Source organism: Armigeres subalbatus, chromosome 2, assembly GCF_024139115.2.
Source record: "Armigeres subalbatus isolate Guangzhou_Male chromosome 2, GZ_Asu_2, whole genome shotgun sequence".
Taxonomy (NCBI): Eukaryota; Metazoa; Arthropoda; class Insecta; order Diptera; family Culicidae; genus Armigeres; species Armigeres subalbatus.
Window position 1 is genome coordinate 192,856,917 of NC_085140.1, and position 27,475 is coordinate 192,884,391.

General features: G+C 38.5%; 1 protein-coding gene across 9 annotated transcripts in view; it reads left to right on the plus strand.

Moving 5' to 3' along the window:
- LOC134211429 (four and a half LIM domains protein 2-like) overlaps nt 1–27,475 on the plus strand; it is a 589,158-nt gene that overhangs the window by 475,061 nt on the left and 86,622 nt on the right. Inside the window, exon 1 of one of the 9 annotated variants that reach the window (XM_062688281.1) lies at nt 10,409–10,848. The exons of the other annotated variants lie outside the window; for them this stretch is intronic. Within the exon in view, the coding sequence (XP_062544265.1) occupies nt 10,673–10,848 (176 nt within the window). The 5' untranslated portion in view covers nt 10,409–10,672. Of the gene's footprint in view, nt 1–10,408; nt 10,849–27,475 lie in introns of those variants that run through there. 9 annotated transcript variants of the gene reach the window in all.

Below are 27,475 nucleotides of genomic sequence, written 5' to 3' on the forward strand. Positions count from 1 at the left end.
CCTTACACAGAAATTATTCCACTATCCACTTCCATTCATTCCATTTCCACTTTAAAATTTATTTTGAGTTTAATTCTGAAAATGAGACGCAGCCTTAAAACCCAGATTAATCCACCTAGCGGTGGTGGCGCCTTTCTCGCGCAAAAAAGTAATAAATGTAGCCTTTACGCTTACACCTCGATGATGTACAAGAAAGGCAAAACAGTTACACCGTCTAATGTTATGATAGAAAGTTTACACTAGTAGACGACAGATGGCGCTGCCAAAAGTTTCTCGAATTTCCTATGTTCGAATTTTGACTTTCGGACAATTTCATAGTACTATGAAACTGAACGAAGAGCATACTTACGCCTAAATGCGTGCAACACGAGCATCTTTATAGTACGATGAAACTCTTAATGGGAGCAAGCCGCGGATAAACTTTAAAAATATTCATAGATGCAAGGCATTTTTCATAACACATTATTGTTCTATGTCACTATATCTCATCACTATTTTAATATTATCTATTTTTTGCAATTTGCAATTATTATGAAATTCAATAGTGATCAACAGCGTTTTAGTCTCTGTCGGATGCAACTTGTTGCAAGAAAATCGGTTAAGAGTTTCTATGTGAAAATTTGGCTAATGTTTTTTATGGCATTTTGTGCACACACATACACACACACACGCACACACGGACAGACAGACATTTGTTCAGCTCATCGAGCTGAGTCGAATAGTATTTAACACTATGTGTCTCCGGGACTTCTATCAAAATTTCTAATTTGAAGTGAAATGATAGCCTTTCGAAACAACTTAGTTGTACGAGAAAGGCAAAAAATATTTATATGTTTACCCGATCATACTTGTATAGCAAAATCAGCGCAGTTGTTGTTACAGTTGTGGGTAGGAAGCCATCCAATAATTTCTGCTTGGGGAGTAAGTGCTAGTAATAGACCCCTTAAGGACTGAAATTTACTTCAGTCGCTCCACTAGAGCGAGCCTCTTGACTAATTGTAGTTCTGCTGCACAAGAGGTCAAGCAATAGGCAACTCCCTAAACCATATCGGAAATACATATTTTCACTCAAGTGCATATTACATTTATGTACCACCAATAAAAAAAACTGTTTTACTACATGTACGAATCCGATTATCCTACTGGTATAATATCCCTTCAATAGCCATCGGCGTGGTAAAACACATTCGGCGGCGCGGAAAATTTTCATGCGGCGGAGCGCCTATTCATTTTTGACGGCGGCGGCGCACAGGTCTATTTGAAAGACGAATCCGAGGTTATTTGCTCTTTCTGATCAACCAATACTCTGACCATCCATCTCTATTCCAGGGACTGGCGGGGTAAAACCACCGGCAGTACGACGTCTACTGAGCATAACATGAGCATTGAGCATGAGCATTATGACCGCACAATTCGTAGTTGCTACTCCGTGATTGACTAGAACTTGCGAAATTGTACAAAGAACACAATAAATGGGGCTGGGGATTAGCTACCCATTCTCAATATACACGTTTCGGGAGCTCAAATATCTAAAGTCAATAACGGCGCCGGAAGAGAAGGATTGTTAGTCCGACTCTCGTTGCTACTAGAGACCGAGTATACCTCTGCATCTCCTCTATTGTCTTGGGATAGGATATCGTTTCAGCTACAAAAGACAATTTATCTGGATTCACTTCGGTATGTGATGCGATCTATGGGATGGGAAATAACACTAATTCGACGTCTCGCCACGAGAAAATGTTAAACAATGCCCGCCCGGTGGCATACGAAAACGAAGGAGAAACGTTTTGGACAACCCAGCAAAAACAAGATCGTATATCATAGCGAATAAGTGTACAAAGTGGAGGCCATATACGCACATTTTGCATGCAGTCAAATGGAGGAATGCGCCTATATCGCCTCCACCATGTACACTTATTCGCTAGCATATGCGATTTTGTGTTGACTGGGAACCGAACAGACGCGCAGTACTCTGTACTTACTTGCTCGTTAACTACTGCAAACAATTGAAGATCGCACTTGTCTCGACCGGAGAAAAGCACAATACATGCGCATGACCCACCGAACACGAAATAGATATTTCTCGCTTAACTTTTCAAAAGGACCTAAGTAACATTTTTTTCATGAATTAATTTGAATAGCGCAATCAACAGAAAAACATGAAAGCTTTTGATTGCACTACTCAAATTAATTCATGAAAAAAATGTTACTTAGGTCCTTTTGAAAAGTTAAGCGAGATTTCATTATTTTCCCGACGACTGAACACGCACTGCACTTACTTGCTCGATGGCTACTGCAAATTCGCTTACTGGAGAAACACGACTGGACAAGGATCAAACTTTCACTTTCTGATTTATTTCTTCACCCGCACAAAGCAAAACTAAATTTCGACGACCGGCCGATCCGCTTACTGGAGAAACACGACTGGACAAGGGACAAACTTATCCTACATTGCGCACTCGAACCAGTGAAGTTAGCAACGAATGTACGATTTACTTCATCCGGCTGAAAGCCGCACGGCTGCGAAGATTTATCCTTGCCGATCCGAGGCTTTTTATACGTTTCCAAAGAGTTTTAGAAGGAGTCCGGCTATCCAAAAAGCGCCTCAGGTACTGTTGCTTGGCTTGAGCAATAATTGTATTTGCACGGTTACTCATCATATTGTACCGCTTTCGTTTTTCATCCTTCAAGTGCTCGGCTGTCTGCAGTCTTTGAAAGCCAGATCACATTTGAGAAGGGTTTGGCATACACTGTCAGAAACCCAAAAGTTATGCCGCCGACGTCTGGAACAAACACGGAGGATGATGCATAAATCGTACACCGTTTTAACCTGAGCATTGAAACATTTCGAGGCATAATTTGCATTCGCAATATCGTATAATTTACTCCAGAGAACGGTGAGTATGAGTATGATGAATTTCCTGTGGAAAATTTCAAATTGCCCGTTGAAAATCTCATTCATTTTCCGGTGAAAAATCAAACGAATATTTAGTGGAAATTTGAATGAAAAAAAAAATGAATGAATGTATGAATGAAAAAAAAATCGAATAAATTCCCTTAGAAAATCGAATAATTTTCCCTGTAAAATAGAATGAATTTTCAGTGGAAGTTAAAATGAATTTCGAATAATCTTCCATTTCAAATAATAGGAATTATTTATGGAGAATCAAACGAATTTCCCGTGGAATATCGAATTAATTAACCGTAAAATATTGAACAAATTTCCCGTGGATAATCGAATGAACTCCCCGTGGAAAATCGAATAATCTTCCATCAAATATCGAATGAATTTCCCGTAGAAAATTAAATGAATTTCTCGTTTTCGAATGAATTTCCTTAGAAAATCGAATTAAGTTCCCGTGGAAAATATAATAATTTTCTGTGAAAAATAAAATGAATTTCCTGTAGAAAATGGAATAAAATTCCCGTGGAAAATCGAGTAAACCTCCTGTGGAGATTTGATTGATTTCCCGTGGAAATTAGAGTTAATTTCTCATGGAAAATCGAATAATCTTCTCGTGGAAATTCGAATAATTTCGCATATAGAATCGAATTAATTTTCTTGGAAAAATCGAAGGAACTTCCAATGGAAAATCGAATGAATTTCCTGGGAAAATGAAATAAATTTCTCGTGGGATATTAAATTAATTTCGCCTAATGATTCGAATAAATTCCCTTAGTAAATCAAATAATTTCCCGTGAAAATCAAATGATTGTAGCGTGAGAAATCGATTTAGTTTCCCGTGAAAAGTTCGAATAAATTCCCCGTGGAAAAGCTAATGAATTTTCTGTAGAAAATCGAATGGATCTCCCTTGAAAATTCGGATAATTTCTCGTGGAAATCCGAAAGATTTTCGCGTGGATAAAATAATAATCTACCGAGCAATATCGAATGAATTTCCCGTTAAAAATGGAATGAATTTCGCATGAAAATCCAAATGAGTTTCCCGTGGATATTCAAATTACTTCTCAGTGGAAAACCGAATGAATTTTTCGTGGACAATCGAACGATTTTCGAAGAAAAATTTGAATGAACCTCCCGTGGAAAAACAAATGAGTTTCCCGTGGAAAATCCAATAATTTCCAGTGGATAATCGAATGATTTACGTGGAAATTTAAATTAACTTACAGTAGAAATTCATTATTATTTATTTATTCAGACTAAGGCCAAAGTGGCCTGTGTGAAGAGTCTTCTCCTTTCGGCTCGGTCCATGGCTACACTTCGCCAACCACGCAGTCTACGGAGGGTCCGCAAGTCATCTTTCAGCTGATCGATCCACCTTGCCCGCTGCGCACCTCGCCTTCTTGTGCCCGTCGGATCGTTGTCGAGAACCATTTTCACCGGGTTACTGTCCGACATACTGACTACGTGCCCGGCCCACCGCAGCCGTCCGATTTTCGCGGTGTGAACGATGGATGGTTCTCCCAGCAGCTCATGCAACTCGTGATTCATTCGCCTCCTCCACGTACTGTCCGCCATCTGCACCCCACCATAGATGGTACGCAGCACTTTCCTTTCGAAAACTCCAAGTGCGCGTTGGTCCTCCACGAGCTTCGTCCAGGTTTCGTGTCCGTAGAGGACTACCGGTCTAACGAGCGTTTTGTACATTGTCAGTTTGGTGCGGCTGCGAACTCTATTCGATCGGAGTGTCTTGTGGAGTCCAAAGTACGTCCGATTTCCAGCCACTATGGGTCTCCGAATTTCTCTGCTGGTATCATTTTCGGCACCTCGATTTCGTCACCACCGATGCAAACTTGAACCTCTTCCTATCATGTACTTCGTCTTCGACGTGTTGATGACTAGTCCGACCCGCTTAGCTTTCCTCTTCAGTCTGATGTAGGCTTCCTCCATCTTCTCAAAGTTACGTGCCATAATATCTATGTCGTCGGCGAAGCCAAATAGCTGGACGGACTTATTGAAAACTGTACCACTCGTGTTTATCCCTACTCTTCGTATTACCCCTTCCAAAGTTGAATTGCAGACTCGAAAGACCATCACCTTGCCGTAGCCCTCTGCGGGTTTCGAAGGGACTCGAGAATGCCCCTGAAACTCGAACTACGCACATCACCCGATCCATCGTCGCTTTGATCAACCGTGTCAGTTTATACGAGAATCCGTGTTCGTGCATTAGCTGCCATAGCTGGTCCCGATCGATTGTATCATATGCGGCTTTGAAGTTGATGAATAGATGATGTGTGGGCACGTTGTGTTCGCGGCATTTCTGCAGTACTTGGCGAATGGCGAACACCTGGTCCGTGGTGGAGCGTTCGCCCATAAAACCCCTACTGGTACTGCCCCACGAACTCCCTTGCAATTGGTGCTAGTCGACGGCATAAAATTTGAAAATAGGTTGTAGGCGGCGTTCAGCAATATGATTGCGCGGTAGTTGCTACAATCCAGCTTATCGCCCTTTTTGTTGATGGGACGCACGACACCTTCCATCCACTCCTGCGGCAAAACTTCCTCCTTTCAAATCTTTGAAACGACCCAGTGCAGCGCTCTAGCAAGTGCCTCACCACCGTGTTTAAACAGCTCTCCCGGTAGTTGGTCGACCCTAGGGGCTTTGTTGTTCTTAAGCCGACCAATCTCCTCCTCGATTTCCTGGAGATCCGGAGCCGGCAAAATTATGTCCTGCGCGCGTTCTCCCAGGTCCATCGCCATACCGCCATCTTCGTCTACCACATCGACATTCAAGTGTTCTTCGTAGTGCCGCCGCCACCTTTGGATCACCTCACGCTCGTTCGTAAGAAGGTTCCCGTTTATGTTCTTGCACATATCGAGCTGTGGCTCGTGGCCCTCACGTGAACGGTTTAACTTCTCATAGAACTTTCGTGTGTTATTAGCGCGGTACAGTTGCTCCGTCTCTTCACGGTCTAGATCTTCCTGCTGACCCTTTTTCCTCCGGAAAATCGAGTTTTGTCTGCTCCGCGCCCGTTTATATCGTGCCTCGTTCGCCCTCGTGCGGTGTTGCAGCAATCTCGCCCATGCTGCATTCTTCTCTTCCACTAACTGCTCACATTCGCCGTCATACCAGTCGTTTCTCTGATTCGGAGGCACCGTGCCAAGTGCAGCTGTTGCGATGCTACCAATGGCGGATCGAATATCTCTCCAGCCATCTTCAAGAGACGCTGCGCCTAGCGGCTCTTCCGTTGGGAGTGCCACTTCCAGCTGCTGCGCGTATTCCTGGGCTAGTCTACCGTCTTGTAGCCGCCCAATGTTAAACCGCGGCGTCCGACTTCGACGCGTGTTGTACACCGTCGAGAGTTTTGAGCGCAGGCATACTGCAACGAGGTAGTGTTCGGATTCAATATTCGCACTGCGGTAAATGCGGACGTTCGTGATATCGGAGAAGAATTTACCGTCGATTAGAACGTGGTCGATTTGGTTTTCCGTTTCTTGGTTAGGTGATCCCCATGTGGCCTTGTGGATACTTTTGCGGGGAAAGAAGGTGCTTCGGACTACCATTCCGCGAGAGGCTGCGAAGTTTATGCATCGTTGGCCATTGTCATTCGATACGGTGTGCAGACTATCCGGTCCGATGACCGATCTATACATTTCCTCCCTTCCTACCTGTGCGTTCATGTCACCAATGACGATTTTGACGTCCAGTAGAAATTTTAATGGTTGAATTTTCCGTGGAAAACCAAATGAATTTCCCGTTGAAATTAGAATGAAGTTCCACTAGAGAATCAAATGAATTTCCCGTGGAATTTCGAACGAATTTCCCGTGGAAATCTAAAATATTTCCCGTGGAAGTCCGAATTATTTTCCGTGGAAATCCAAATGAACTTCCACGGGAAGTTTAATCGAATTGTCACTGGAAATTTTATCGATTTTCCACGGAAACTCATTCGGTTGTCAACGGAAAATTCATCCAATTTTCCAAGGATAATTCATTTGATTTTCCATGACAAATTCAATCGATTGTCATGGAGAATTCATTCGTTTTTCCACGGGAATTTTTTTCGATATTCTAAGGGAAATTCATTTGATTTTCCGCAGGAAATGCATTTTATTTTCCACGGAAAATTCAATCGATTTTTCACAAGATTTCATTTGATTTTCCTCGGTAATTTTATTCCATTTTCCGCAGGACATTCGGGAGTCGATTGAATTTTCCATGGAAATTTGAATAAATTTCCCATGCAAATTCCCGTGGAAAATCGAATGAGTTTCTCAATGGAAATCAAATGAACCTCCCGTTAAAAATCGAATGTTTTGTTGTGGAAAAACCTCCCACACAATCCCAAAACCTCCCGTGGCACCTATGAGAGGTCGTAGAGTTCTCTGCATCTTTCTTAAGTAGGTGTCCAACTAACCACCCTTCCCCTTCCTCAGCATTCGCAAGGGCGTGGCCAGGACAGATCTCGACTATTGGAGTGTGCATTGCTTCCATCTAAGAGATACTGATTAGTCCCAAATCAATATCTGTGGTAACGGATGAAAGTGATGCTACGCTCATACAATAGTCTTGGCTTGTACCACCTACGAATTTGTGCGAATTGCTCAATGCTAATGCTAATGAAATGGAATGCATTTCTCTTGGATATTAGGGGGATCTTCCTATATAAAATTGGACGAATTTCCCGTCAATATTCGGATTTTCCGTGTAAGAAAGGAATTTTACATGAGAATTTAGATGAATTTTCCATGGGAGTTCCTATGAATTTCCCGTAAAAATTTCATTCGACAAAAATACTGTCTTAATATTTCCCATTAAGAACTGACCAGATCGAACTATAGGATCGAAAGTAATTAGCAAAATTTATTTTTTAATCAAAATCGCGGTTAAAAAGTTTCGTCTATTTTTCAAGCACCTACCCGAAACCGACCCAGTCAACACAAAATCGCATATGCTAGCGAATAAGTGTACATGGTGGAGGCGATATAGGCGCATTTCTCCATTTGACTGCAAGCAAAATGTGCGTATATGCCCTCCACTTTGTACACTTATTCGCTATGATATACGATCTTGTGTTTGCTGGGGGTTTGCTTGCAAGAATTTGTGTGGAAAATTTCGGCAGCCCTTACTTTGCACCGTTCTATGTGCAAAAACGATCCATAAAAAAATGAGAAACGATCCGTAAATAACATCTGAATGTTCCATAAAACGCTACCATAAATCCATAAAATAGTTTGGGAGATTCCATAAAGAATAATTTCATGATCCATAAGTATTTGGAAAATGATCCATGAAAACTATATTTTGATCCATAAAATTACAAATTTGCGATGATGATCCATAATTTCAGTAATATGATCCATAATTTTGGTTATATTGTCCATAATGCTTGGAAAAAGGCTAATGAAACTATATTATCTGATTAAAACATTTTTTGGAATCTATGGATCATTTAGCAAAATATATTGAGCATATCACCAAAACTATGGATCAAATGGCAAGAATTATAGATCATATGTCATATTATGGATCATATTACAGAAATTATGGATCACCATCACGATAAAAAAATTGAAGTTTTTTTGGATCAAAATATAGTTTTTTATGGATCATTTTACAAATGGATTTATGGATCATTGTCATACGTTCATGGCAAAATAGCGAGAATTGTATTGTTTTTCTTGACCATGTTATTGGAACATATTTTCCTATTAATTGCTAAATTTTAGCTTAGTTATGGATCGAAAAATTATTCTTTATGGAATCTCCCGAACTATTTTATGGATTTATGGTAGCGTTTTAGGGAACATTCGGATGTTATTTAAGGATCGTTTTTCATTTTTTTATGGATCCGTCTTCATTGTTTATATGCAAAAGTATGTTTTGCCGAAAATTTCAAGCATGTTCGGTGTTGGTTTGAAGAACTTCCAGCAGTCATTTAAAATAAATTATAAAAAAAAGCGAAGAAGTTCAAGAAATCCAAAAGAATTTCCCGGCGAAATTCGAACAAAAATCACGTAAAAAGTCAGAAAGAATAATCCGTATAATTTCCGTTAAATTGTTCATAGAAATGGAAATTTGGAAGAATTTTCCGCAAAAGTTCGGAAATGCTTCTCGTAGACATTCGGAAGAATTTTCCGTTTTGGTTATTTCGGTTCAGTGGGTATGTGGAACTAGTACAGACTTATAATTTAATTTTCCGCTGTATTGCATAAAGATGGAATTTCTGAAATTAAATTAATCATTACAATATTTGGCAGTATGGAAATAAAAATTACAGTTGAATTCACCTTATTTGGATTGACAATCCTACGCCTTTGCTCGCAAGGCTAATGCGGAGACACTTGAAACACTCTATGGAATAAAATATACAAATAGAAGAGAGAAATAAAAATTCATGTATTCGGCTATATTTATATTAACGCCCAAGAATTTATGGATTTTTATTTCCATCGAGACTGAAAATCTCGGAAAATTCTTAGAATTGCATACTGGCGCCTAGCATTCCTCCACTGCACCTTCGGAATTCTATATTTAGCAGCCGTTCAACAAACCTATTCAAAACTTCTCACAGCACTTAATACTCCTACCGTACCGGGAGCACACCTAGCCATATGATTCCGACTTAGCAGGAAAAAAGCAAATAATATTACTACTAAAACAGACCCCAGAAATGCCACATCTGCACCTGACTGTGTAAAACGCCGTTCGGCATATTTACTGGCACAAAAGAGAAAAAGCAAGAATTCTACATCAACTAAAACTGATTCACTAGGCCAGTCCACTCAATGTGCTTAAGGTTTCCCCCTCATCACCGCGATCCAGTAGAACATAAATTGCAACTTTAAATTGCGACATTTTTTCTTTTAGAAATATTTTTTTTTTGCAAATACAAATTGTATACATACCATGAACTAAATTCCTATGTTTAAAATTTCAGAAAGGAATAACCTAAAAAAATATGTCGATCGTTAGAAAATATTTGTAAATTTGCATTATCAATGAAGAAAACAAATCCGAACTGAAATTGAATTGGAGTATGGTTCTACATTCAGCGCCACCATTCGAAACTTTAGTATGGTTTGCTTTATGTTGTTCTTTTCGTTACTCTATTGGATCAACGTGCACGAATTCTAATGCAAGCTCACTTGTTTCTACACATTACATGTGCAAGCAGTTGACCGACCGGCCGTGTCATGAAGCCCGGCAATTGCGGGTCATCCACTTCTCCCATCATCACCGAGCTGCGTCATCGAAAAATTTTCAACGATGACGTCGTTTCTTTGGTCGGAACCGTTTCCCAATGTGGGTGTGGGTATTTGCCGCAATTTCGAGAAATCGTTTAACGGAATCGACGTCGTCGACGCAGACGACCCCAACAAAATTTTCATACTGAGAGTGGAAACTCTCTGGAGTTGCCACTTGAACTAACGGCTCAGCTAAATGCGACGCGAGTGGTAACGGCGCGCGGAAAAAAAAAATACAACATTCGACAAGAGATCGAGATCAAATTCAAACTTCGAGGCGCTACAGTTCGCTGCTGGCTTAGCTCAAATATACTTACTAATAATTCTCAGCATCGCGGATCCGCCGGACGCCGGGATACACCTTTCCTTAAGCTTCCTCTCTGTGCTAACTCAAATCGCGTGTGATAGGATATATCGTGAGGAACTGTGCTGAAGTTGTGATTGCTCAAAAATTAGAAGAAAAAAAGTGTTTTATCCTTAGTTCGCGCTTAATCGAAACCAAAAAATACCCATTAGTTAACAATGGCCGATGTCGATGTGATGCGTACCCAGACCATCGAGGTCAAGAAAACGCGCAAAGTGAAGAAGACGACCACCAAGCGCCGGGAGTCGTCCGATCAGACCGGAGAGGTCATGATCACCGAGCTGGAGCAGACCGACTACCAGACGCAGAACCAGAACGCCATCGAGGACAAGGGGTAACGGTGGCCTTCGATTGCGACGGTTGTCGTCTGGCAGAGGGGGATGGTGAAGAACAGGATCGCCTCGGGCAGGACCGAAAAAGGATGGCTCAAATAATTGATCGGAAGTGTTGGTGTGAAGAATTTATTAATTCGATCTTTTGCGATCGATCTTTGGCTCGAGTGAAGGTTTCGTTACCTCCTTTCGATGTTAGTTGTAGTTGCTCGCCAGGCAAAAGATCTTTTACGTTACCATTTACAGGATAAGAGGATTACTATGATACGTGATCAATGCGTTCGACCGTGGGCTTCATCAGAAGGATGAAATAGTTGTTTATTACATAGCTAAAGAAAAAATCAATAACATCAGTAAAGGTTCAATCCATACCGCACACTGTGACATCACGTATGTTGGCCTATGATGGAGATATTGGTTCAGCCAGACAACTGAATGAGTTGTGATCAATATGAATCGAGTTGTTGGGCCGCGGTTCAGCTACAGACGTTCGAGAGCAGCAGCATCATTCGTCTGCTGATCTCATCTGCTTCCGAGGGTTAAGCGCTTCATTTATTTTGACGGACGGCACTGCCTGCTCATTTGGAACGGTGCAGTTGATGCGCGGTTTCTGGGAGACTCTAAAAATAGACTCGTTAGGCTAATATGCGTCGTGTATGCAAATATACATAACTGCTGAAAAGTATGCAGTTATGGGAAAAATTGGAATGTGCACAGTAAAAAAAATATAATTTAGAATTACACAAGATCTATTAAAGTGATCCAATAATACAATAGAATTACGACTGGGATGTTTGATGCTATATTTTATGGCTTTTTCATTCTAATTTAGTCAAAACGATTAGTTTTGATTTTCCCGACGTTTCGGCCCGTATTTTGGCCTTTTTCAAGGGTGATCGGGCAAATAAAAATTAATCGTTTTCTTTTAATTAGACTGAGAAAGCTATAAAATATATTGTCGGGCCGCCACCAAACCGGACCGCGCGATTGAGCACTCGCGCTGCGACGCGAGTCGCAACAATTTGAAATATTTCATTAGTAGTGCGCATCATGCACGCATGGATGTACTATCATGCGCACTAATCAAAAATGAGTTGCGACGTCTGATAACTGCAGATATTTCATTTTATTGAAAACAAATTTTCGATTTTCTACTATACACGGAATATCGTGATACAATAATGTCTCAAATAACGTCGTCGGGGTGACAGTGGGTCACCGTTTCTACTACATATAATGCTTGTAGAATGGATTTTAAGTATCCGAGGACAAGAAAATCTGAATTATAAAAGATCTTTTAGAACGATTTTGTTATCTGACCTCCAGACTGTCGGTGAGGGTGCTGACCCATTCTCACCCCGACCCATTGTCACTCCCGACGACGGTATTTTAAATCGGTATGAGCTATTGACATTTTGCTGCTGAACCTTAGCTTACTTATGAATCGCAATGTCCTATAAGACAAAATTATAGGAACCTTCAGGCGCTACAAGTTTGTCATATTTCATTAAATGATATCCCGAGTAGTACACTTGTTACATATCAGTTACTGTGACTCATATGCGACCAAATCCAGTCACATTGAAGTTGCTGCAACCAAATCGATATGAACTGTGATACTAGGGATCTAGCTTTTTAAAAAAATGTTCTCAAGAAAACTAAAAAATTATTTTCCAATATTATTTTAAAACACTGCCAAAGAGAAACAATAATCTGGGTTTGAAGTTTATATCGAGTTTTCCGGTAATCCGGTAATTCCTAAGAATTTCTCTTTAAAAAAAACCTTCAAAATGTCATTCAAAATGCCATTCAATGCCTTCAATATGCAAATTTTCCTAAGTGTAGTGTATCTTCAACGAAAATTAGCTGAATATTCAACAAAATATATTTGTTTTAGATTTCTTAGAAGTTCTTTCCTATAAGAAACACAAAAAGTTCCTCAAAAAAAATCATTGCAAGTTGGAAAAAATGCTTTGAAAGCCTCAAAACCTTCTACAAAACAGGAACCAGAAACTCTTGAAAAGTTCCAGTCTAACAGTACTCTAATACATTTTGACATATATTTATCAGGAATGCATTATTTTTACCGGAATTAGAAGTATCTCCAAAAGCTCTACTGTTTGAGCAAAGCATTTCTGGGAAGCTCCACAGATTTTATTTTAGAACTTCTTTTAATTCCTTTTGTTATCTGGTCGGTGTTCTGCCAAATCGCCCCAAATGTCTTGTATTTTTTGTTACAGCTACGCGCTTATGATACTAAGCGCGAGGTATGAATGGTGACTGATACGCGTAATTTTGTGCGAAAATTGGGTAATTTTCTTAGATGTTGTTCGAGAAGCCTCTTCAGGAAATGCTCCAAACACCTTGTTTTCTGTTCAAAGTTCCTTCGAGATTTTTTTCGGTAGTTGTTTCATCCATACGTCTGTTTTCTTTAACTATAATTCAAGTAACCACAAGGAATTTGCAGAGGGCTCTTCCCATAGTTTATTTTCTGGAGCCTTTAAACTTTAATATTTTGCGAGTGCCGAGAATAGAAGAGCTGAAATATTTGGCAATGTTTTCGTCGAATATCGGCAACTAAATGCCTCCAGTTTTTCAGAGTTTTGGTACATTTTTTACGATACGTTAGCGAAAAAAATACTGAATGTTGACAGAAAATTTTACTGAAATCTAAATGAGTTCCGCCGCCTAACATTTTTTCAAAACTGTATCTATATGCTTTTCAAACTTCACTTGAAATATTCTCCTGAATGGATTTTTCTATAAATTTCCTACTTTTCCATATTTGTTTTTTCTCTAAAAGTGTTTACATGTACTGCTTGATCATTCCTATCAAAAAAAATTCTATGTCATAATTCTTGTTATCTGTAGCTTTCACAGAAAATTGAGATGCGTTCCGATTAATTTAAGTCAAACAAGAATGTGTCTGAGTCGGTTAAAATTTTATCAAACATCTTATTTTTTAGCTCAATGAATACAGAATGTTCCGCATTTACAGGAAATATATTTAGACCAGCTTTCTTTTTACCTTATGCAAATTGCTGCAAATCCCAGTTTGCATTGAATCTCTGTTAGCTCATAGTTTTCTTTCATATTTTATTCACGTCTAATTTTTTGAACTGCGTTTATTTTCCGTCGCCCGTTTTCCTCATGAGTGTCAACTACCAAAACACTAGAGAGACGACTCCCACACCTGGACCGAGACCTGCGGTTTCACTTTTTGCTATTACCTTACTGACTGGAATGGAACCCAAGCCCACTAGAGTGAAAAGTAATGCAAAAGTTATGCAATTTAACGTAATGGTGTCTTCGAGACATTTTATCAGTAAGTTGGTGCACTTCTTTGGAGATATTCAGCTTACTGATTAATCCCCCTAAAAGTGAGATGAAAAATTATTTTTCCAACTTCATAGCATATAAAGTTTGATTCTTCATAAAAGTTGTAGCAAAAGTTCTCCTGAAAAACTTTGTCGAAGACACCAAGTTCGTAATTTCGTTACTTTTGGAGAATTTTTACGTTCCATGCTAACAGCCCCTTAACAGTAGTTTGTGCCACTAGTTACAAAAAGATGATTTTTTCAGCACGAGTTGTACGTTTATCCAACGAGGCTTTCCGAGTTGGATAAATACTACGAGAGCTGAAAAAATCGAGTTTTGCAACGAAAAATGGGCTTAAATATGGTAAATTTGTAGCAAAGCGGTTCAACTGATTTACTCCACATGATCATTTTTACCAATAAGTCATGTAGCTGCAGAAAACAATCACATTCCATGTTATCGTGCCACATTATTCCATAGCCCGACTAAGTCTTGAAGTGATAAATGAACTTGCCTTTTGAAAATTCTGATGTCATGAGTGTCATGACCATCAAACTATTTCATGTATTACGCCACGTAGATAATGCACTATTCGAACACTTACCCAAGTTTGATCAGCAAAATGTATTCATGTAACTACTGTTCTGATGTTGGGTTTTCATTATAATAGCACCCAAATGAGTGGTATAATGGATTTTATGCAACCCTAGGATAGGATGTGCCAATTAGTCATTTAAAATCGTACCGATTTTCTGTCAAAATCGTACCGGTTGCTGATTGGGTGAAAATGACAATCGATTACTTCGATCGGCGGTATCACATTTTCAAAAGGGCAGCTTGTTGTTACCTTGTAGTATTTATCCTACTCGGCAAGCCTCGTTGGATAAACGTACAACTCGTGCTGAAAAAATCATCTTTTTGCAACTTGTTGCACAAACTACTATTTTTCATGATATCTTTTCATTTTCATTTCTAAATTTTCGCAAGTTCTAAAAAGTTTTAGATAATATTGAAATAAGCCGTTTGGTGGCTACTGCGGCTTTAAAACTTGAAAAAAAATATATATATATATATATATATACACAGTGGCGTAGCCAGAAAATTGGTCTGGGGGAGTTTTCTGAATATTTCTTTTCAAAAAAAAAATTTTCTTCCAAAAATTTTGTCTTTGGGGGGGTTTTATACCCAAAACCACCCCCGTGGCTACGCCACTGTATATACAGTATAACAGTTTTATTGCATTTTTTTAGTCATATTTGATTTTACCGCACCTTGACAACGAGCAAATTGTGGCAGTCAATCTCATTCGCATACCAAAGTACAAGTAATGAACTTTAAATTAACACCTTGTACTGTAGAGTTGTAAGCGAATGTAAGGAATGTTTCATCAAAAACCATTTCCTACTAGGCAAAGCAGAAATCAATCTCCCATCACAAGAAGTTGATGAACCAATGCACCATGCGTCTCCATAACATGCTCAAAGCTTGTTGGCATAGAAGCAATAAATCTCCAAAAGTAACGAAATTACAAACTTGGTGTCTTCGCCAGAGTTTTTCAGGAGAACTTTTGCTACAACTCTCGCGAAGACATGTACCTTGCATGTTGTAAAGTGGTAAAAATATTTTTTTCATTACACTTTTAACGGGCTTGACCATAAGGCTGAATACCTTCAAAGAAGTGCATCGACTTACTGATAAAATGTATCGGAGATGCCATTACGCTAAGCCACATAATAAAGGTGCTATTAAAATAAACGCGCTCAAAATACGATTTTAGTCCCCGTGCATCAGCTCAATACTTTCCAATTGGGCGAAGCTCTGTCGTATTGAAAGGGTTTTTGTTCTTGGACAGCATATGCATATTGTTTTTTCGTCATGATGGCAGTAAGCCAAATCCGGACAAAACAGAACGGAGCGCCGGGATAAGCAGACGAAAATAGCTTAATAATATCAAATCTTGATAAGATAGCAAAATGAGACATGGACAGGATTGATAATCGAGATAATAAATCAGACGATAATATCAATATTTTGCACAATGAGGCAATCAAGTTATACTATTTTTAAGAAGTCATCAATATCATATCATTGATATTTAAATGATATTTCGGTGCAAATTTTTGATACATATTGTTGCCTGTTCTTTTATGTCTTACATCAATCAAGTCCATATAATATTTTTTTATGCTGTTCTGGCCGAGATAGGCTCTCCTTCCAAACTGTTTGCGGCATATCGGGTGGAAAGGTTAGAACGCTTAAAACAACTTCGAGAAAATGAATATTAATTAGAAGGATCTTTGGATCTTTCCAAAATTAAAGTTGTGATTCGCTGATTGGTTGGGTTACATCAACTCAATTAACAAATTCTGTTTTACAGTTGACTCAACTGACATTTAAGTTTTTAAAGTTAGCATTAATGTAGACATATTAGTGAATTTTAGGCCGTGTCGCAATCGGCGGAACCTGGTATTCAGATGTTCGGCAAAGAACCCCGAACTTTGCCAGCGACTCATCAAAGCGACCTCCTGGACCTTGGTATTCCGCCTTCTCCGCGGACAGACAGTCCCAAGTAATCCGGAGGAATTTATTTCAAACGCTGAAGTTTTAGGGAATGTGATTTTGTGCAGCTTTCCCAGACTGGCATACTATAATCGATGACTGGAAGAAAGATGGGTGTTCCAATCTGTCAATTTCACGATTCAGTCATCTTTGATTCTAGTAGGGAAGAACTAGCGATTTTGTTTTCTTTTTGCACTGAAAATGATCTTTTCACTCCCGCCTTCTTCTCTTCCATAAATTTGGCAGATTAAAGCACCTGACACATTCCAGCGTAACGCGACACCATGAGGAGCCGACTTTCAACGAGAAATTAGGTCTGCTTTCGAAAATTAGCCTCGGGGACATATGATTAAACAGGTGTAAAATAATCCTCACTAAATTTCCTTTCTGATAGAATATTCATTTTGATATTTTTCGCTTTGAATATGATAAATATAGCGCGCTGCATTTCGTAACGCGACACCATCGCTGAATTGCACTTTTTCGCATTTTGAAATGCAATTGCGTTTTTCAGCTCTGGTATACGGTTTGGAGTCTCGATTTATTCTAAGCATTTCTCGTATACATCAACAGAAATGAGGCTGTGAATTAAAATCGCAGGAAAAAACGGAAATTATAATGAAAATAACTGAATTGATATGAACACCGCCGCGTTACGCTGATCGACAAACAGTCTCCTGCAAATGGTGTCGCGTTACGCAAACGTGTTTATCGTTGATAGAATACGTAATATCAGCCGATTTCGATGCGACATGTTATATTCGACACAGAATATTATCACATTATCTCTCGTTGAATGTAGTTCAAGTTGGTGGATACGATCTGGAGTTTCAGTTATTAAAGTTTAAGGGACTAACCGGCACAAATATAGAACTGAACCAATTCCATTCGTATCACATATTCAGGTTTAGAAACAAATTAAATGGTAATGGGTTTTCCTATATTAGTCACACCCAGGTATGACCCGGCTCGGTGTTTAAGTACGTGGTCAGACGATCGATCCCCCTAGAAGTGAGTTTTTTCACACTGAAAAGTTCTATATTGCCTTTTTTCTACGTTAACCATTTTGAAAGGTGATGATGGCCCAAGAAGCTCAGCAATGTTGAAGAGGAATATTTCTGTCGTTTTTTTATTCTACGTTTCTACTGGAACTTTGTCTGTTTTCAACTTTTCATTTATTTCCGTAAAGATTGGAATACGTCTCATGTCTCAACCAATGTTTATCACAAGAACGTATGCGTCGTGCCCTGAGTGCACTACTTTTAACTACATTTTCAATCTTTACGCTTTACGCTTTACACTACTCAGAAAATAAATACTCAATTTTGAAAATAGTGTTTATATCCTGGTGTAAATTAATTGTCTTATTATTGTATATTCATTCAGGTCAAAGCGAAATTCATTAGGATGCCTGATATAATATGTCTTTATTAACGAACCAGCCCAATGCTGGTTCATCTCGATTAACATAAAATGGAAATTTTTTTTTTTTCACTCAGCAACTCTCTGTTAACCTTTTTCGTTAGGCCCTTATTCTTGCATTGGTTTGGTGAAGTTTTTTGCCTGACGCAATTTATTATATTTTCGACTACCGGTGACCAACACTCTTAAATTATTTCACCGATATTGATTGTGAAAATCTCTGTTAAGTTCTTAAGATGAAATATCGACTAAATTGACGCATCTTCTTTGAGTGCTGACGTACTCGGCTGTGACGATCTTGGTCAAAGAATAAAAAATTCCGAGCTAGTAAGAGCGAACGAAAGGAAAATTAACTAAAATATTAAAAATCATCAAATTCAATAAAGAAAAGACACACACGAGTCTTTCGCAGGGACAGAAAAAGTCATTTCAACTACACTCAAACAGCTGACATCCAACACACAATCAAGTTGCTAGTCCTTCCCGAATTTGAATGTGCGAATGAATAGGACGGCATGTGCACGAACAGCAGCAAGCGACGACTCTCGGTGTCAGCGTTCTTTTGTGCGGTGTCAAAATGAATCTTCAGCTTGGCACATTGATATTCAATTTGAAATCTCAAAATATGAATATCATTTCATACTGCGGTGCATGGATTCAACATTTTGAAGTCAGATTCCTAAAATATATGCTTCTGTTTAGTATATAAAGAAAAATAATCAACATTTATCGGTGCAAATCAACCGCAATTCAAAATATTCATTTCAGCCCTGATATATATTCATTTTTTACGCTCGATTATCAATCGGCTATTGAGGATCGGGCGGTAAATTTGGTATGGAAGTTTGACAGCATGCTGCGAGATGTTCGTGCCTGCATTGCCGAGCGTCTGATCAAAACAAACACGAATCAATGACGAAGCTGCCTACTGAGCATCGATGCAACTGATAGTAAAACGAAGATTTCCGTCCTTGGTCTTTCGGTTCCTCAAAGCTAAAAATATATTTAAAAATCAAGATAAAACTTGTATTAAAAAACATAACTGCGGCTCCGTAACGCTTCACGTCAGATGAGCCTTTCAAATAAACGAACCATTGAAAAAAATATAATCATACTTGGCATCCACAAACAAGTTTGACGGTTCGTGACATGGTAGAAGGAAAACGTGTTCGTCAGCAAACTGTTAGTTACGTTTATTCATATGAGTGGCATATTGCGTGGAAAAGTGAGAGGATTAAAAAAGCCTCACAATTTATTCGAAAAAAAAAACTCAGTTTCACGTGACTTATTAACGGACGACCCCAAAGGGGTCACCAAACACCAAACATTTGTAATTTCCCACCACTCCGTAACATTTTTGTATGGTAACCTATTTTTTGTAGTATGGAGAGTTACCAAATGACACACCCCGTTACACCCCCAATTTTGTTACGCTATTCATGTACAAGCCCTAAATTTTTGTTACGCTATTCATGTACAAGCCCTAAATTACTTGAAAGAAACCATTGTGATACTGTATCAATAAACCGAAAGCATTTTATCCCTTATTACAGAAGCACATTCAATTCGCGTAACGCGACACCATATTTTTGTACCTAGTGTAACTTTATGGAAAATGGTCCGATTTTGGATCTTAATACACGAAAAGAAAGCTCTTGACGAGTACTAAGAGAATCCGAAATATTACTTTTCCAATGTTTGTACCTTTTGTCTAGTATCAATTATACGACTATTTTCGTAACGCGACACCATTTCAATGTCACTGTTTTTAAAGTACAAATATTTCATGTAAACTAAAATTTTCGAAGCAATACAATGTGCACACAAAAAGATCATTTAAAACTGTATTTAATTACGTATTCATCAATACATTTTCACCCAAATAGGTGCGATAGAGCACATTTGTAAAAAAAAATGATTAGGGAGTCTTTTTTTGCCTTTCTCGTACAACAAAGTTGTACCAGAAAGGCTTTCATTTCACTCCCAAAACGTACTTTTTATAGAGCGCTTGTAGACCCATAGTATTATATACCATTCGATTCAGCTCGACAAACTGAGCAAATGTCTGTCTGTCCGTGTGTGTGTCCGTGTGTGTGTGTGTGCGTATGTGTGTGCACATTGAAACATTAGCCAATTTTTCTAGTACTAAACCTGAATCGATTTTGCTACAACAAGTTGCATTCGATGGGGAATGTTTTCTTCTTGTTCACTATTGAGTTTCATAATGATGGCACTTCTCAAAAAATAGTAAATATTCAAAGAGTTATGAGACATCATTATTTCGTAACAAATAAGCTATCGATTTTCTAGGTTATGTTCTCCCAAGACACAATTTATTCGAAACCGGCACACTGACAGCATAGAATACACAGCTTACACGGAAGAAAAAACTTCACAAAGAAACATAGAAACCCATTAATGAGTTAAAAAGTACCTATTTTAAGATTTCCTAAGATTAAGATTAAGAATGACCTAAGAAACATATTTTCATGAATGAATTTTAATATTGCGATCAACAGACCAATATGATAGCTTTTGATTGCAGTACACAAATTAATTCATGAATAAAAGGTGACATATGTTCTTTTTAAAAGTTAAGCGTCATTTCTGCCATTTCTTTCCCCTATGGGCCGATGTGAGCAGTGAGAAGTGAAAAGTGAGACGTGAGAAGTGCAAAGTGAGGAGTGAAAAGTAAGAAGTAAGAAATGAAAAATGAGAAATGAAAAATCACCAGATGATCCGAAATGAAAACAAAAATGTTTTTCCAAATTTAATCTAGACTATCCTTTGAAAAGAGCTGAAATTTTTTTGCTAATATTTTCAAATGGATATAATAGAAAAACGACGCATCCCCAAAAAGTGTTGTATGGGTGACCATTGCAAAATCAGTCAAACTTTCTAGTGAAAATATCGGAAACAATCCAAATTGAGCCCTACAATGAAAAAAATCAGTTTAAAAATTTTAAAGTCGATTTGCGAAAAAAGCCCTTTTTATTTAAATGAAATTCTGTCTCAAGATAAGTGATGATGTTCCCTACCAACCGTCCATACATCGCAAGCTGGGCACTCTTAAGGAAAAAAAGTTTTTCTAACAAAAACGTTTTTTTCTTGTCGGAATTATTTTCAGTGTATTTTCATCTGAAATTAAACCAATGAAAGCCATCGTTATAGAACCCCAAACAAATCTATTTTTATGATACATTGTCTAATTTAGTCACTAAATATAGTTTGTTTTTAAATTAAGAGTTATATTAAGAAGGGGTTTATATCTTCAAAAAAATATTATATTCCATTATTAGCTTCTTTAGTTGCGACCAGTTACGACCAAAACATTGTACTCTGCCTGACTGTACAGGAATACTTAATATGAGTATATTATGTATACATATGTTAAATCAATTCCGTCAAGAAAAAGTTTTTGTTAGAAAATTTTTTTTCCCTTCAAAGTGCCCAGCTTGCGATGTATGGACGGTTGGTAGGGAACATAATCACCTATCTTGAGACAAAATTTCGTCCAAATCGAAAAGGGCGTTTTTTGCAAATCGACTTTTAATTTTTTAAATCGATTTTTTTTAGTGTAGGGTTCAATTTTGAGTTTTTCAAAAAGTTTTATTAGAAAGTTTGACTGATTTTGCGATAGTCACCCATACAACACTTTTTTGTAGGAAGGGTCGTTTTTCGATTATATCCATTTGAAAAAATCAGTAAAACAAGTTTGACCCTTTTCAAAAGATAGTCTGAATCAAATTTGAAAAAACTAAGTATGCACTTTTCTTTTAACTGCACTTCTTGAATATTGACCAATAAATTTACAAAAAGTCAACTTTAACAATCAGAACACTTGCAAGTTCCCAAAAGTTCTATTTTGGCTTTACGCATTTTAGTACATTTCCCGCATAACTTTTCAAAGGACCTAAGTAACATTTTTTCATGAATTCTCGCTTAACTTTTCAAAAGGACGTAAGTAACATTTTTTTTCATGAATTAATTTGAATACTGCAATCAATATTGTGATTCTCGAGATATTATAGCATTTTGCTCATTCACCTCTGCCTCGCTTAGTTGTGCGCCGCTAAGGTATTGTGTCATATTATGGTACTTTACTCAATTTAAGTGTAGAATATTACATCACAAATTAAACATAATTGCACTACTAATATCCACTTAAACAATATACCGAACGCAACACAGGCGAAAGAAAAGCAAAAAACTACTAAACCTCGAACAATTTCACTTAAAAATATCTTTTCGTAAAGGGACGCCAATATGCTACATACCTTACAAGCGAATGTGGAAAAGCTTACCGAAAGCTCACATCTATTTGACATTGGTTTATTTACTTTTTGCATGGCGCACAACTCGGCGCATGGGACCCGGCGCGTAACTGGTGAGCCAGTATGCTAATTTTAGAAAAGAATCGCAATAGCTTTCATGTTGTTCTGTTGATTGCAGTACTCAAATTAATTCATGAAAAAAATGTTACTTAGGTCCTTTTGATAAATTATGCGAGATCTATAGTACAGCAGAAAGTCCATTGCTGATAAACGTTCATTTCGAACAATACACCGCAGATTGCTGGTTAATTTTTTTTTTTGACATATACTCTGTCTCGCTCAAACCAACAGCGAATAATCTAGCGACTACTTTAACGAACTATTTAAGGAACAGCTACTTTAACCGACCGTGTCCATTTAGCAAGTACGGTGTTGAACATAATCTGGAGATTAAAATAACACTTAGGCTGTGAACCATTCCACCGATTCGTTTAACTTTTAGTTAAAATTTGACATTTCGATGGTTATTTTCCCATTTTTTAAAATTTTACTCCGAAGCCGACCCATTTGAGTTTTGACAGATTGATAGTTATTCGGAACGAAATGTATTTGGCGCCAATTTTCTCGCGAACAAAGTTTAACTATCGAACTGTCAAATCTAACCATGCTCCGGAGCAGGGTTATTTTTAACCAAGGCGAAATAACCATCGAACTGTCAAATTTTAACTAAAAGTTAAACGAATCGGTGGAATGGTTCACAGCCTTAATAAAGTTTAAAAAAAACTTAGCAAGTAACCGCACAATATTGAGTAAAACAAATTAAGGGTGTAGCATTTCTGCATGCGGTGAATAAATTTCGCACCGTGTATATAACTGACAGCATGAATGTTTGTGTTGCTTCTTTCGTGCTTTATTGATGATGCTAACCTCTCAAGCAAAGTTTTCCAAAGCTTCAAATGTGGAACACGAAAACTAATGGACGAACACACACGCGCTAGAGACCCGAAGCCGATGACTTCGCCTCAACACAGCTGTAAAAGTTTCGTCGTTGGAAATAAAAATCGCATACCTACGTACATGAGCGTACATGCTTTCTCGTGCGCTCGTTACGTTTGCTGCCATTTTGTTTCATGCTTTGGAAGGAAAGAAGAGGCGTGTCATTAAGGCTAACTGCTTTTTGGTTTGGGTGGTTTGGCTGGTTTGGGTGGAATGATGGTGTAGTTTGGGCATATGGGTGATTTGAACATAACGTTCGTTTTCATACACCTCCTTATTTCCATATTATGCGGCTTTTTTTCATTTATATTTATGTGAATTGTTGGTTTCATTTTCACAAATGTACTTGTACAATTATTACACAAAGGGATGCAAAATCAATGTATGACATACAACTATGTAGTATTATTGAACTTTAATATTACATTGGTGAAAAAACACTACGTGGGAATCAGGAAAGTTGGAAACATATCGAATTTTAATCCATATGTATTTTTCAAAACGCGCCGTTGCGCTAATCATTGTATTTACTATCGCTAATCATTGTACTACCGCACGATCGCATATTTGTAACATATGCATTTTTTCCTTTCTCGTACAACAAAGTTGTACCGAAAGGCTATATGATTGCAAAAAAAAACTTGATAGAAGGCCCGGAGACCCATAGTGTTATATACCGATCGACTCAGCTCGACAAACTGAGGTGACGTCTGTTTTTTTGTGTATGTGTGTGTATGTGTACAAATTTTGTAGGCACACTTTTTAGAACTTAGAATTATCCGATTTACTCGCAACAAGTTGCATTCGACGGGGAATTGTTTGCTATTGGAAATGGGCCCGATCATTGCTTTTCGGAATTATTGAAAAAACATTGTTTTTCCGAAGGGTCCCCTTGAAAATTCAAAGAACAATTTTTTTGAATGGTGGCAAGGCAAAAATATTAAAAATGATCGAAAAATGTGATCTATTCCCCCAAAGAGCTTTTTTGACCTTTCTAATGTGGTTTTTTCAATATATTTTATAATGCACGAGAAAGGCATCATCACTGCTAGGTGGATTAATCTGGGTTTTAAACTAAAAGTCTGCTACTTTGATTGACTATTAAACAATGTTCCGAAAACATTTTTCAGTGGAAGAAATGTTTTTCTTGTAATTCAATATGTATGTTTTCCTGTCCTACAGATATTGGATCCTAATTTTTAGTTTGAAATTTTGGTCCCTTGGTGTAGAAGTGCGTGGATTGTGTCAGTAGTGTATTCATCTTGACCTGAAGGATGATCTGTGAAATATTGAGCAAGCTTATTCTTACGGAACGGGGTCAATTCTATGCTGATATGTGGATACAACAGTTTCAGTAAAAGTAATTAAAGAAAACAAAATTTCTTTAAATCTTTCTCTGTCTGATTGTGACTTCCTTGTGCTAGACCGAGGAAATCAGCCTCATTTGGCCCCATTCAATTGGTATGTCGTTTTTGACGATTTTACAATCTGCTACCGGTACAAGTCTACAAGATCTGAAATGGGAAAAAGGATGTTCTGATTCTTTGCCACGTTAAAACAGATCCTCCAGCTAGTGAAATATTATATGTGTTGAACATCCAGGTCTCTTTTTTTTTGTTAAATATCTGGGCTGTGCATATGCAATATACAACAAGACCACTTAAAGGTCACGTTTGTCATCAGAGTACTCGGATATACTCGGACTCTAATGGCTTTTCCGCAAACGTGACCTATAAGTGGTCTTGCTGTGTAAGGGTTATCACGCCTATCTAGAGAGTAGGAGGTTGAGGGTTCGAGTCCCTCCAAGACACGTGGATTCTTTTTCGCAAATTTCATATCAATTTGTTCATTTCGAAACATGTGCTGTGCATATGGAGCTTCGATATAAGAGCTCTGATCACTCTACCTTTGTCATATATGTCAGAGGCGAACAGAATAATCAATTTGGGCAGGAAAATACTGCCTTGGGGAGGCGCCTTGAAGACGTCGCCCCCAGAAGCACACTTGCCATATAGGAGTTTCTGTGACTCATATTTGGTCGCATCAAATCAAGTTACATAGGGGTTGCTACAACCAAATCAGACAGACCTAAAGGGCGTGCGCATCAAAAGTATATTCGCTGATAGAGACGCGGAATGTCATCACCGACAGATAGTTGTGGATAATTTTCACCACACGGTTTGGAAGATTGTACCTTTATAGCTTGTACACCAGACCCTCGTGTCAGACGTTGTCGAAGGCTTTTTTGACATCCAGAAGGGCCGTGGCAGATGTTTCAGATACAGACTTGATTCCATTGACGAAGTCAGAGGTCGGGTACCACTCGTTGCATACACGCTATTTTTCCCAAAGTCAGCAATCTTGTACCAAATGGTGCCCCATCAAATATCAATGGTTGGCGCCGCCAGTGCTTGTTCCTACTGAGGATGTTCTTGACTCTGGCCAGTTGGTGAACGGTGAAAAGACCGCAGAGAAAACTAAACTTTTCCTAAAGCAGGATGTTGCTTTTGGGAGAAGTAAGATTCTTTCTGGGTTTCTTGATCTAGTTGAAAATCCCAGCAAAATTATCAAAACGGTGTACACTCATGTTCTCCAGTTCCAAGTGAGGTGTGTGTGAGATTATTTGTATGGCCACTGTCAGCAGTTACCTGTGGACTTCTCTGTACTACTCTGTTTTTGGAGGGGGAGAACGTCGTTGAGCCCCAAGAATGATTTTCGTAGACGGCTGTTTCCGGATGCTTTTCCTAGCTGCCTACAAGAGTAATGTAGTGCTGATGTCAAGGCTACAAACTCAATTTGGTTGTGTTAAGGCTCAAGGAAAATTGGGCGAAGAAAAAAAGCTTTCCGAATGATTCACCGCCGGCGGTATGTCATGTCGTATGTTTCTTTCCGTCCTTCGTAAAATTGTGATTGTGTTAGTGCAACACCGGACAATATCACAAACACTCATTCAAAAAATACGGATTTATGATTTATGCTTTCCCCTATAAGCCGGGTCTACTTCTTCTTCTTATTATTATTGGCATTACATCCCCACACTGGGACAGAGTCGCCTCGCAGCTTAGTGTTCATTAAGCCCTTCCATAGTTATTAACTGCGAGGTTTCTAAGCCAAGTTACCATTTTTGCATTCGTATATCATGAAGCTAACACGATGATACTTTTATGCCCAGGGAAGTCGAGACAATTCCCAATCCGAAAATTGCCTAGACCGGCACCGGGAATCGAACCCAGCCACCCTCAGCATGATCTTGCTTTGTATCCGCACGTCTTACCTCACGGCTAAGGAGGGCCCCGTATCGATACTGAAGTTCAAACATATTTTTGCTTTTTATGAGGTCCGAATTCGTTTTTTTGCAGAGATGCAACTTCGTTGCGTTTGGCATTTAGAAATCTCACCTTCACACGAAGCTCATAGCAGTGAGATTGTTAAGTAGATCCTCCACATTAGAATTCGCTTAATTTTCCTAATCTATGGGCACTCTGGAGTTTGGAGATTCATGTCATCAGCTTCGGAACCAGCTTAAGGTTAAGTGGCGTTTGAAAAAAAAAATCATTGACTACAGACTCCGTCTACAAGGTGGAATGGGTGGGTCATCTAAAGGCAAATCATAGTTGTTTCACTGGACCGAATTCCATTTGGCCGAAGGCCAAAAGTTATTTGGCCGAATTTACCATTTTTGACCGAACAGACCATTAGGCCGAAAGTCGTTTGGTCGAAAGGGTCATAAAGCCGAATAGATCATTTGGCCGAAGAAGTCATACGGCCGAATATGTCATTTGACGTCTCACTTTTCAATTTTCATTTCTCCCTTCTCACTGCGAAAAGTGAGAAATGAGAAGTTAAAAATGAGAAGTGAGAAAAGTAGCGTATCTTTTCTTACTTCGCTCTTCCCACCTTTCACAGTGAGAAGTGAGAAGTGAGACGACTCAACGTGTCAAATAAATAATAAAGGACCAAAATTAGGACCTTGAGGGACCCCGGATGTAACTTCGATTAGTTTTGTGGAAACACTATTCTGAAATCTCACTCTCTGTGTTCTACCGGACAGGTATGACTG